Below are 12723 nucleotides of genomic sequence, written 5' to 3'. Positions count from 1 at the left end.
ACAGAGATCCTTGATTTGTCTTTGTGCCATTTTTTTTCTTATCCATCTCCTACTGAAAGATCAAACTAAATTTACTATCAAAGTACATATATGTCATCATATCAACCCTGAGATTCATTTCCTTGCAGGCATTCTCAGTAAATCCAAGAAACATAATAAAATCAATGAAAGATCGCACCCACAGGACAGACCAGCAGCCAATGTGCAAAAGGCAACAAATTGTACAAAAAGAAAAGAAAGAAATAATAAATAAATGAATAAGCAATAAATATCAAAAACCTGAGATGAGTCCTTGAAAGTGAGTCATGGGTTGTGGGAACAGTTCAGTAATGGGGCGAGTGAAGTTATCCCTGTTGGTTCAAGAGCCTGATGGTTGAGGGGTAATAACTGTTCCTGAACCTGGTGGTGTGCGTCCTGAGGCTCCTGTACCTCCTTTACCTCCTTCCTGATGGTGGTAGTGAGAAGAGAACATGACCTGGGTGGTGGTGTTCCTTGATGATGGATGCTGCTTTCCTGCAACAGCACTGTGTAGATGTGCTCAGTGGTGAGGAGGTCTTTACCTGTGATGGACTGAGCCACGTCCACTACTTTTTGTAGGATTTTCCATTCAAGAGCATTGGCGTTTCCATACCAGGCTGTGATGCAATGAGTCAATATACTCTCCTGTATATACAGAAGTGTACACTCGTGAGCAGCGCCAGGCATACCGCAAAATGCAGTTTTACCGAACTGGCACTTCAGCACTTGGACATATGCGCTAAACAATCAACACCCTGCTCAAAAACCCTGCAGTTCTCTAATATTTAGTTGTAAATTCTGATGGAGAACTAAACTGACAAAAGGAAGAGATATCAAGTGCATCCTCATCTTCAATGATGATGGGGTGCAGCATGTGAATACCAAAGAATAAGGCAAGAGTGTTTTCTCATAGCAATGCCTTTTGACCTTTCGAGATCCATGCTGGCTCTCAAAGCAGTTCCTTTCTCTCCCTCGTTTCCCTGTAACCCATGAGGTTGGGTGGAGTATGTGAGTCTGGATTGAAGATTGGTTATTGCATAGAAAATCAAGTTTGAATAAACAGCCCTCTTTGTAGTTAATAGACAGTCACTAGTGGAGTGCTCTAAGCATCAGTTCTTGGCCCTTAGTTATTTATGATTTATATGAAGTGACCTGGAGGAGGGAGCAGAGTTTAAGGTAGATTTTCATGTCATGTACATCACTGACATGAAAATAGGTGGGCAGGCATGTTTCATGAGGATATTTGGGCTCTGAAACATGCCTGCTTGAGGATTAACAACTCGTTTTCAATCTGGACACATTGAAGCCTTCAGGCCTCAATATAGAATTCTCCAGCTCACTCGCGCTTTCTTTCTGCTTGTATGAAAGGTAGCCATGTTTGCCTGCCATCATACTGATTCAGATTATCTGGTTTTTTTTGCATATTCTGACCTGCTGGGCACATACCAGAGCCTTGTCATTAGCAGCACATTACACAGAAAAGAGGCTTAATCTAATTTTAACTGGGACATTAGGTCATCCAGTGTCATCCTATTTGCTGCCTCCATCTCGGATTCCTACATTATTCCCTCTTTCCTATTTCTGAAGGATCTTCTGAAACATGAACTGTCTCTCTTTCCACCAATGTAATCTGATCTGCTGAGTGTTTGTAGCACTTCCTTTTTTTAATATATATTTCAAATTCCCAGCATCTGCTATGTTTTGTTTTTCAAATCCTTAATTATGCATCTTTGCCTCTTCTTCAGATCTCTATTGTGCCAAGCCAGTCTTCAACTTGTTGCCACCTGAAGTGATATCAAGAATTGCTGAAAACCTAAAAGGCAACACAGATTATGGGATCTGATGGTATACTAGCTGTAGTATTGAAGGCTGTATTGCAGAACTAACAAATATACTGTAGTTTTAACACTAGCATCTCCCTGATGGTGTAAAAATTTGCCTAGCTTTATAATGTCTACAGAAAAATAAACCCATTTCATTCCAACTAATTACTGCCGAATTAGGAGTGACAAAAGTGATGGGGGTGCCATTCTCACTGATGTCCATCTGGGTTTTAATGGGACCACTTGCTTCAGACATCATTACAGCTATAGTCCAAGCATGTACTAAAGAGCTACTTTTCAGAAATGAAGTGAGAATGAAAATCTTCGGTAGCTCTTGACTACAAACAGCCTGTGTAAAACTGGTAGAGGGCATCCCAGTGGTGTGAGTCATACCTCATTCGAAGCATGGTGATTGCTATTTTTAGAGTCTGTGAACACCAGGACATTAGAGGGGTTCACCAGAGTTCCAGGCCCAGCTACTGTTTCATCAGTGAATTTTGCTTCATCACAAGATCAGTAATGACAATTTTTGCTGCAGCTGGCTCAATCCTGTTCACAAATCACCAGAACATGAAGCATTGAAGGCCTGTTGACACCAAAATGCAGGCAACATTCAGACACCAGCTGATATGTAGCAAATAATATTGAACTAGAGACAGACAACATTCTAGGGATCACCATTGACCAAAGCTTCAATTGGGCCAATTACATAAGTACTGTGGATGCCAGAGCAGGATGGTGTCTGGGTTCTTTTAAGTGACTGGCTCAATTCCTGATATCTCCACCTGTATCTTATGGCCCCAAGCCAGGTGCAAGCATCACCTCACTTTTTGTCAACCTTCAAGGAACTGGACGTTATCCAAGACAAGTCAACCTGCTTGATTGGCATGCCACGCAGCACCATGTATCATAGCTGCAGTGTGCATCATCTCCAAAATGCATCACATATGTTAATTAGACAGCACCTTAAAACTTGTGACCATTACAACCAAGAGATCAAAGTTAACATGTTCTCGTGAGCAGCCCACTGCCCACCTTTACAACAGCTATCGGTAGTGTGTGTTCATCATTGCCTAGCCAGTGCAGTTGACACCAGTAAGATAAATAAATGAAGTACAATCTCATGTTTTATTGATGCATTGTAACCCAGTCCATTAATACGGGGCTAATTAATAATAAGCCTACTGACAACATTGACTTGATCAGCTTGTTGCAGAACATGCCACAACATGAGCAGAGAACTGTCAGCCACACGCTGGGTTTAGTAGTTAATACATATTTGTTATCTTCTTTTCCCACCCACACCACCCTAGTTAGATATTTTAGGTCTACGTCGCTTTGTTCTAATGTTTGTAGGAGTCTTGGCTATGGCAGCATTATAGTGCATCAGCTTGTGATTCAAAGAAATTTCAGATGTTGGAAATCAGAAATTAAAAATAGTATTCAGTGTTGTAATGAGCTAGGTATTTGCAGTAGGTTTAATCAATTATCTATTTAAAATGATTTTCTTTTATTTAAACAGTGAACTAAGGAAAAGATCTGGAAGATTTGCATATAGATGATAGCAGTAAAGTTTCAGCAGAAACTTTACTGAGATGTGTTCTTGGCAAACACCTAATATTTGAAAATGGGCATTTGAATTGTAGCTCTCTAAACAGAGCCCATCATCTGTAATTGTTCATTCAATATACTGTATGTTTCAATTCTATTGCCTACTGTTGAATTCACAAAAAGGCTGACTGGTTGTGCAGTCTAGGAGCACTCTTCCTGAGCTACATTTTTTGTATTTTACTAAAATATTTGAGAGAGAGAGAGAGTCAGTTTTTCACTAAATGTCTTTCAGGCTAACTCGTTGCCAGCCGAGAAGCTCCAAGAGATCCAGAAGGCCATTGAACTGTTTTCTGTTGGTCAAGGTCCAGCAAAGAGTATGGAGGAGGCAACCAAACGCAGTTACCAGTTCTGGGATACCCAGCCAGTGCCAAAGCTTGGTAATGTCGAAAGATTTTATAGTGGGCATTGTCCAGGTTGTAATGGATAAGGTCAGCAAATCCATAAAATAACACTGGACAGCAAATTTTTTTTGAAAGTGTTGCTTCCTCTGAATTTTTTTGTGGTTATGGTAGACCGCTTGAAGCTGAACACATATATAATTTCAGACTACTTGTATTGCATAGGAATCTGGAGAAACAAGAAATTAACTTTTATTGAATATAATGCATTTAATTGCATAACAGTGCTGATACTTTGTAATAGTTCAACTAAGCTAAAATGCTTTGTTGATGATTTTCATTTGTACTCTGTGTCTGAGGCTTCTTGCTTAAGTGTCCAACAATAATCAGCCAGCATTGATGGATTCCAGTTGCCCTGATACCGGTTCTCCATGACCATAATGTCCTGGTGAATCTTTTCACCATGCTCGTCACTGACAGTGCCAAGGTTTGCAGGGAAGAAGTCTAAATGGGAATGCTGAAAATGAATCTTTAGTGACATGTTTCACTTCATGGTTTTGTATGCTTGAAGCATGTTGTCAGCCAGCTGCATGTAATTTGGTGTTCTGTAGTTGCCAAATAAAATTCAACATCCTTGAATGCCTTCCATGCGATTTTCTCCAGTCCCACTAGAAGTTCTTCGAATTGCTTGTCATTGGTGACCTGCTTGATTTGTGGACCAACAAAAATGACTTCCTTAATCTTGGCATCAGTTCTTCTGGCAAACATCTGTCTCAAATATCGAAATCCTTCATGGAAATTTTTGTGCCTCGTGACAGCAGTCATTCTGCTTTTCTGCTTTTGCCTTTGACAACCCCAAGTCTCTCACTAGGTCATTTAACTAAGATTGAGTTATCAGGTGAGGCCCACTTGACAAAATCTCTGTCGTTTTCCATTCCTGGCTTGTGCATCGTTGCATCTTCGTCTGCCTCCTGTAGACTCCATGTCTCTGGTGGCTTCAGTACCGGAAGACTATCGTCATGGTCTCATGGCTGAAGGGAGATTGGGGTATTCAATGGATTTCTTGTTTTTAGCAGAGAAAGCAGACACACTGGTCAGACAGAAGTAGCAGTCTGTCACATGACCCTTCTGCTCTCGCCATATCACTGGGACAGTGCATAGCATTGACTTCCAAGTACCTCTGAGCCAAGCTCTACCATCGACACCAGACGCAACGCGCAACGCAATAAATGTGAGGAACCCAGGCTTTGTCTTAGTTGCTAATTTTATACCCAAAGTACAGCTCATAGACTTTTCTTAATAAGAGGAGTCGTGCTCCATCTTTGAGATTTAAGCGTATACTCGGCACTAATATATCAAAGTATTGCGGCTGTTGCAACATTGGCCAGACATTTTGCTGTCACAAGTACTCTTGAAAATACAGTTACTTTATTATAAAGAGTACACATAGTACGCTATGTGCGTAGAGCATGCGCATCAACATAATCGCAAACCAACATTCATGTAAACACAATGCATGGAATGATATGTGCATGACGCTTTTATGGCCTTTTTGAAAACCTATCCTGCCATGCAGCATCCGCCCAAGCAAAGTCTACCCAGGCATGCCTAGAGAAGATAGAAAACTTTTCAGTTTACATCGTGGGCAGCATTTTAATTGACTTGAATTATAAAGTAAAATAACAAATATAGGCGATTGCGAAAAAAAAAGTGCATGATAGGGAAATTTCATGGTGATTTTCATGATCAGCAGCCCAAAATCCATAAAATACACCCAAAAGTATTCAGGAAGCAAAATCTTTGTTGTCCAGTGTAATTTGTAGAGATGGAGGGTGGTGAAACGTTGAAATATTTTGATATTGATAAAAGTCGTTTTTATAAGAATTCGTCCAATCTGTGTTTCCCCTTAACACCAGCACACTGGAACCCTGCACATTATCAACAGCCTACCACATGACTAGAGCCAGCATTGGAAACAGATAAAGATTGATGTGGATGTCAAAAACTGGATTAGATGGCACTCAGTACAACAGCATTCTTAAAATAAGGATGTCTGGCAACAACTCGTGGGAGCTGTGTATTTTGGTGGGCACAGTAGCGCAGCTCATAAAGCTGCTGCCTCACAGCTCTAGTGACCCAGGTTCAATGCTGAACTCCAGTGCTGTCTGTTGGAGTTTGCATATACTGTCCCTGACTACTACTACTGGGTTTCTTCAGGGTGGATTTGCATTGGTAAGTGAATTGGCCACTGTAAATTACCTGAGGTATGTGTGTGAACCTTGGGATTAAGGGTTTTGATGAGAATATTGGGAGAATAAAACAGAACCAGTGTGAGTTGAGTTTAAAAAATTGTACTAGATGATCAGTGTGGACTCGATGGGCTGAAGAGCCTATTTCTCTACTATACTGATTACTCTCTTTCTAGTTGCTCAAAGTTTGGAGGCCAGTGATGTGAAAGGGAGAGCATCATCAATACAATGTAGACACCTCTCTATAAAATCCAAAACACTACTAGCTATATCCTCACTTGCCCCAAGATTTGTCCACAATTCACCTAAACTCAGTGACTGTGTCTGGCAGAGTTTCAAGTTTAAACCCTGCATTGTTTTCACAGGCCTCTTATTTATTGTCATCTTATCTTCATTAAACTCTAGCCCTACAATTGTGTACTGCTGAAGTTTTTTTTCAGTCACTTTCCCTTGAGTTCCCACAAGTTGTAGTCAGGTAACTCTATCCTGAGCATGTTATAATCTTAATCTAAGCATGTGTTTGAGCCACATCTGAGGCTGTTGATAATCCGCCTGCAGTGTTCCACTGTGATTCTTGAGGTGTATATCCAAAAAAAAAAGCAAAATCTCTTTACCCTGACGTAGTTTCCCATCATCATCCACTGTTGTGTTCAGCATCATACAGTTTGTTATATAAATGTTGAACCAGAATTTCTCTTGGATGTTCCCATGCTTAAACCATACATATGGCTGTAGATCTGTTTATTGACCTTCTCCTCGTGAGTATTTTTGTTAATTAGGCATTTATTTCCTTCCGGTGACAGTCCTGTTGGGATAGTTAGACTGACTCCAAAGTTCCTCATATCTAATGAACCACCATGTCTTGGATCACTGAGCTTCTGTGTTGGTAAACACTTTCTTCAAATTGAACTGCACTTTCATATCATAGTTGTGGAGAAGTACAGCACAGAAACAGGCCCTTCTGCTCATCTAATCTGCACTGAAACAATTTCAAATGCTACTCCCGTCGACCTGCACTGGGAGCATAGTTCTCCGTACCTCTACCATCCATGTGCCTATCTAAATTTCTCTTAAACATTGAAATCAAGCTCACATGCACCATGTATGCTGGCAGCTCATTCCATGCTTTCGTGCCCTCTGAGTGAAGAAGTTTCCCCTCATGTTCCCCTTAAACTTTTCACCTTTCACTCTTAAGCCATGACCTCTGGTTGTAGTCCCACCCAACCTCAGTGGAAAAGGCCTGGTCGCATTTACTCTATCTATACCCCTCATAGTTTTGTATACCTTCACCTAATCTCCTTTCAGTATTCTATGTTCAAGTCCTAACCTATTTAATCTTTCCTAATAACTCAGGTCCTTCAGAACCATCAACATCCTTCTAAATTTTCTCTGCATTCTTTCAAACTTATTTACATCTTTTCTGTATGTAGGTGACCAAAATGGCACATAATACTCCAAATTAGGCCTCACTAATGTCTTATGCAACTTCAACATAACATCCTATCTCCTGTACGCGATATTTTGATTCACGAAGGCTAATGTGCTAAAAGCTTTCTTTACAACCCTATCTACCAGTGACGCATTCATTGAATTATGGACCTATATTCCCATATCCTTTGTTTTGCCTCACTCCTCAACCTACACTGGTTGGTCCAATCAAAGTGCAACCCCTTGCATTTGTCTGCATTAAGTTCCATCTGCCATTTTTCAGCCTATTTTTCCAGCTGGTCCAGATCCTCCCGCAAGCCATGGTAGCTATCCTCACTGTCCACTACACTCCCAATCTTGGTGTCATCTGCAAATTTGCTAATCCAGTTAACCACATTGTCATCCAGACTGTTGATATAGCTAACAAACAACAACAGACCCAACACTGATCCCTCTGGCACTCCACTAGTCACAGGCCTCCACTCTGAGAGGGAACCATCTATCTACAGGTCAACCTTCTATAATTCGGTACCGTTGGGACCCGAGGAGTGTCAGATTAGTGAAAATGTCGAATTACAGAAGGATCACATTAAGCAATAGCTAACCGCCTCATCATACCTTTAAAATATCTAAGGATTCAAAGGTTCATTTAATGTCAGAGAAATGTATACAATATACATCCTGAAATGCTTTTTCTTCACAACCATCCACAAAAAACAGAGGAGTGCCCCAAAGAATGAACAACAATTAAATGTTAGAACCCCTAAGTTCCACCCCTCCCCACCGGCAAAAAATAAAGCGCACCCACTACCAGCACTCAGGTGTGAGCTAAGCAATAGCAAGGACACAGACTTGCAGTTACCCCAAAGGCTACATTGCACTCACAGTTATTAAGGGAATCCTCATTAGTTTCCTTTCCTCCGCTTAGTAATATGCTTAAATTCAGCGGGTCACCACGTCTGATCTGAGGTCATAGGCAGAAGAAAATGGAGCGTCGTCCGGGCGACGCTGGAGGGCAGTGCGCGACTGCCGGCAGGCGGGCAAGAAGGCGGACCGGCCCAGCGCGCACCAGCTCTCCCGCTGCTGGCGGGTGAGACAAGCAGGTGCCAGGCAGCCGTGCCTCACGCAAATGATATTAATAAATGCAGGAATCGCCTGTCTGTGCTTACAAGAGTGCGCCAACACATGAACAGAGCTAGTGCAACCAAAATAATGCGCAGCAGATTGGCACGATGGCCTGGAAAATTTGAAATCAGTGCAGATTATCGAAGGGACCGGATTACAGGTAGTCGGCTTAGTGAAAGTCGACCAGTACTACCACTCTCTCGTTTCACCCACAAAGCCAATATCTAATCCAATTTACTACCTCATCTTGAATGCTGAGCAACTGAACCTTGTTGGCCAGCCTCCCATGAGGGACCTTGTCAAATGTCTTGTTAAAGTCCATGTAGACAACATCCACTGCCTTGCCTTCATCCATTTTCCTGGTAATTTCCTTGAAAAATTCTAGAAGATTGATTAGACATGACCTACGCACGAAGCCATGCTGACTATCCTTAATCAGGCCATGTCTATCCAAATAGTTGTATATCCAGTCCCTTAGATTATCTTCCAATAACTTTCTTACAGCTGTCAGACTTGCCGGCCTATAATTTCCTGGTTTTTGTTCAGAGCCTTTCTTAAACAACGGAACAACATTGGCTATCCTCCAATTCTCTATCTCACTGGTCAATTTTAAGATCTCCCTCATCTCTTTTGTCTCCACACTTGGATTGCCATTCGGATCTTCCAGAGGACCAATTTTGTCCCTTGAAACCCTTTTGCTCTTAATATATCTGTAGAAACCCTTGGAATTCTCCTTCACCTTGTCTGCTAGGGCAACCTCATGCTGCCTTTTAGCCTTCCTGGTTTCTTTCTCAAGTGTTCTCTTGCATTTCTTATACTCCATAAGTACCTCATCTGTTCCTACCTGCTTATACCTGCTATGCACCTCCTTTTTTTTCCCTTAACCAGGGCCTCAATATCTTGAAAAACAAGTTTCCCTACACCTGTTATCTGTACCTTTTATTCTGACAGCTACATACAAGCTTTTGAAGGCATCCCACCTACCAAGTACACCTGTCCCAGTTCACACTTGTCAGATTCTTTCTGATACCACCAAAATTGGTTCTTCTCCAATTTAGAATCTCAACCCGCAGATCAGACTTATCTCTATGCACATTTGAAACTAATGGCATTTTCATCACTATTTGCAAAGTGTTCCCCTACATAAGCTTCTGTCATCTGCCCTGCCTCGTTCCCTAATAGAAGAGCCAGTATCGCGCACTCTCTCATTGGGACTTCTATGTACTGATGAAGGAAAGTTTCCTAAACACATTGGACATACTCTGTCCCTTCTACTCCTTTTACAGTATGAGATTCCCTGTCAATATGTGGAAAGTTAAAATCACCTACTTCAACAAATTTATGTTTCTTGCAATAGTTTGTGATCTCTCTACAAACTTGGTCCTCTAAATCCCTCAGAATGTTGGGTGGTCTGTAATATAGCCCCATTAATGTGGTCATACCTTTCTTATTTCTCAGTTCCACCCATAATGCCTCACTAAACAAGTTCTCCGATCTGTCTTGACAAAGTAATGCTCCACCTCCTCCTTTAATCCCTCCTGTTCTATTGCATCTAAAACAATGGAACCCCAGAATAATTGGGCTGCCAGTCCTGTCCCTCCTACAACCAAGTCTTACTAATGGCTACAATGTAATAATTCCAGGTGTTGATCCGTGCCCTAAGGTCATCCGCCTTTCCTGTAATATTTCTTGCATTGAAGTTTACGCAGCTGAGGACACTAGTCTCAACATGCTCAACCTTTTGATTCCTGACTTTGTCTGAGGTCTTACCAACATCTGCCTCCATAACCTCTCCACTAACTGTTCTGACACTGGTTCCCATCCCCTTCCAACTCTATTTTAAACCTCACCGTGCAGCATTAACAAACATTCCTGCTAGGATATTAGTCCCCTCCAGTTCAGGTGCAAACCGACCCTTCTGTACAGGTCCCACCCTCCCTGGAAGACAGCCCAATGATCCAAAAATCTAATGCCCTCCCTCCTACACCAATTCCTTGATGAAATGTTAAACTGTATAATCTTCCTAGTTCTGGCCTCACTAGCACCTGGCACGGATAGCAATCCTGAGATCACAACCCTGGAACTCCTGCCCTTTAACTTGGCACCTAACTCCCTAAGGAGAACCTCATCACTCGTCCTACCCATGTTGTTGTTACCTAAATGGACCATGACTTCTGGCTGTTCCTCCTCTCACTTAAGAATGCTGAGGACGTGATCCGAGATGTCCCAAACCCTGGCACCTGGGAGGCAGCATACCATGTGGAAATCTCATTCTTGTCCACAGAGCCTCCTTTCTGCTCCCCTAACTAATGAATCCCCTGTCGCCACAGCTCGGCTCTCCTCTTCCCCCAAACCACTTCTTTTCTGAGTCACAGAGCCAGGCTTAGTGATGAAGACCTGAGCTCTCTGACTTTTGTTTGCTAGGTCATCCCCCCACAACAGTATCCAAAATGGTTTACCTGTTGTCGAGGGGGCGGCCACAAGGGTACTCTGCACTGCCTTTTTAAACCCCTTCTCCTTCTTGACTATTACCCAGTGTCCAGTGTCCTGCACCCTGGGAGTCACTACCTCTCTTCTGTCTACCTCTCTCTATCACTCTCTCAACCTCCCAAATGATGCTGAGTCCAGTTCCACCTCCAGCTCCTTCACGTGGAGTGTTAGAAGCTGCGACTGGATGTACTTCTTGCAGGTGAAGTCGTCAGGGACACTGGAGGTCTTCCTGCCTTCCCACATCTCGCAAGAGTAGCATTCCACTATCCTGCCTGGCATCTCTACTGCAAATATAAAGAAGGAATAACAATAAACTGTGGAGGTGGGGGGAAGGAATTCTACCTTCAGCTTTTTTTCCTTCTCTCACTGAAGCCTCAAACAATTAACGCCTAAACATCTCCACTCTAACGATGCCCGTTCTGCTTACCCAGTCTTACTTCAATTTAATTTGTTTTTGCCAGTCAATCCTGAACGCTGACTGGCTGCTGCTCAAAGCACCAAACTGCCACAAGTCGCTGCCCTTTCTACTCAATCAGCGAACCTGAGTGAGCTACGTATAAGGCTTCTGATCTCCAATTTGCTGCTGCTCAAAGCACCAAACTGCCGTGTCGCTACCTCTTATACTCAATCAGTGAACCTGGGTGAGTTACATTTTCTCAGGGTTCTGGTCTCCAATTTGCCGCTGCTCAAGGCTCCAAACTGCCACAAGTCGGTGTCTTTTTCTACTCGATCAGCGAACCTGAGTGAATGATGTCTTCTCAGGTTTCCAATCTCCGATTTGCAGTTGCTCAAAGCTCAAAACTGCCGCGGGTTGCTGCCTCTACTCAATCAGCAAGTAGAATTATGATCCTATTCAAGTAATTATGATTTCTTCCTACTTAACTGCACTGTATTATAGTGATATTTCTGTTTCAAATCAGGCCTAGAACCCCTCAACGTCTCTCTGAATTTTGGCATTGCAGCTGGTATCTTTTGTGGTCATACTGTAACTTGTGCAGGCGACTGCTTCTCAGTGCCAGTCCTTTTCTAACGTATTACTTATGTGCTTGTACTGTCTCAGAGCTAGATAGTTTAGCAATTGCACTGCAACTAAAAAAAAAATTCATTGGTTTAAACTCCCATCTTGTTGCAGGTGAAGTAGTGACTGTGCATGGCCCTATTGAGCCAGACAAGGCTAATATTCGACAAGAGCCCTACAGTCTACCACAAGGGTTTCTGTGGGATGCCCTGGATCTTGGGAATGCTGAAGTGGTGAGTCAGTTACTTCTTGATGTGTATTGCAGAGTTTGTAATTACATTTTTTTGTATATTGCTGTTGTTTGATGCCCTTAAATGTATAATTCTGTGTTATAGTGTGTGATGTTTTAAATGAGCATGTTGGAAAATCCTCAGTCTTTCACTTCTGAAATCCAAAAAATACCCAAACAATTTAGATGCTTATTATAAATTCCATTTACTTGAATTGAACTGCTTGAGTAGCCTTTGAGAAGGGTGGATTTACAGTGAATTTGGTTTGGTATACAATTTTGCTTGGTGCAAAGATGTTCAATGGCCATGCTTAATATAAATATAATTCAGAATTAGGAACATATTTTGTTTTGCTACTCACAAATGATATCCTAATCCCCCTTGGAATGATTA

General features: G+C 42.1%; 1 protein-coding gene across 1 annotated transcript in view; it reads left to right on the top strand.

Moving 5' to 3' along the window:
• LOC134340466 (glycylpeptide N-tetradecanoyltransferase 1-like) overlaps nucleotides 1-12723 on the top strand; it is a 99219-nt gene that overhangs the window by 53010 nt on the left and 33486 nt on the right. Inside the window, exons 3-4 of the mRNA XM_063037763.1 lie at nucleotides 3685-3829; nucleotides 12215-12333. Coding sequence (XP_062893833.1) covers nucleotides 3685-3829; nucleotides 12215-12333 — 264 coding nt within the window. The remainder of the gene's footprint in view (nucleotides 1-3684; nucleotides 3830-12214; nucleotides 12334-12723) is intronic.

The sequence above is a fragment of the Mobula hypostoma genome, chromosome X1 (genome assembly GCF_963921235.1).
Source record: "Mobula hypostoma chromosome X1, sMobHyp1.1, whole genome shotgun sequence".
In the NCBI taxonomy this organism is placed as follows: domain Eukaryota; kingdom Metazoa; phylum Chordata; class Chondrichthyes; order Myliobatiformes; family Myliobatidae; genus Mobula; species Mobula hypostoma.
This window is presented reverse-complemented; position numbering and strand designations above follow the sequence as displayed.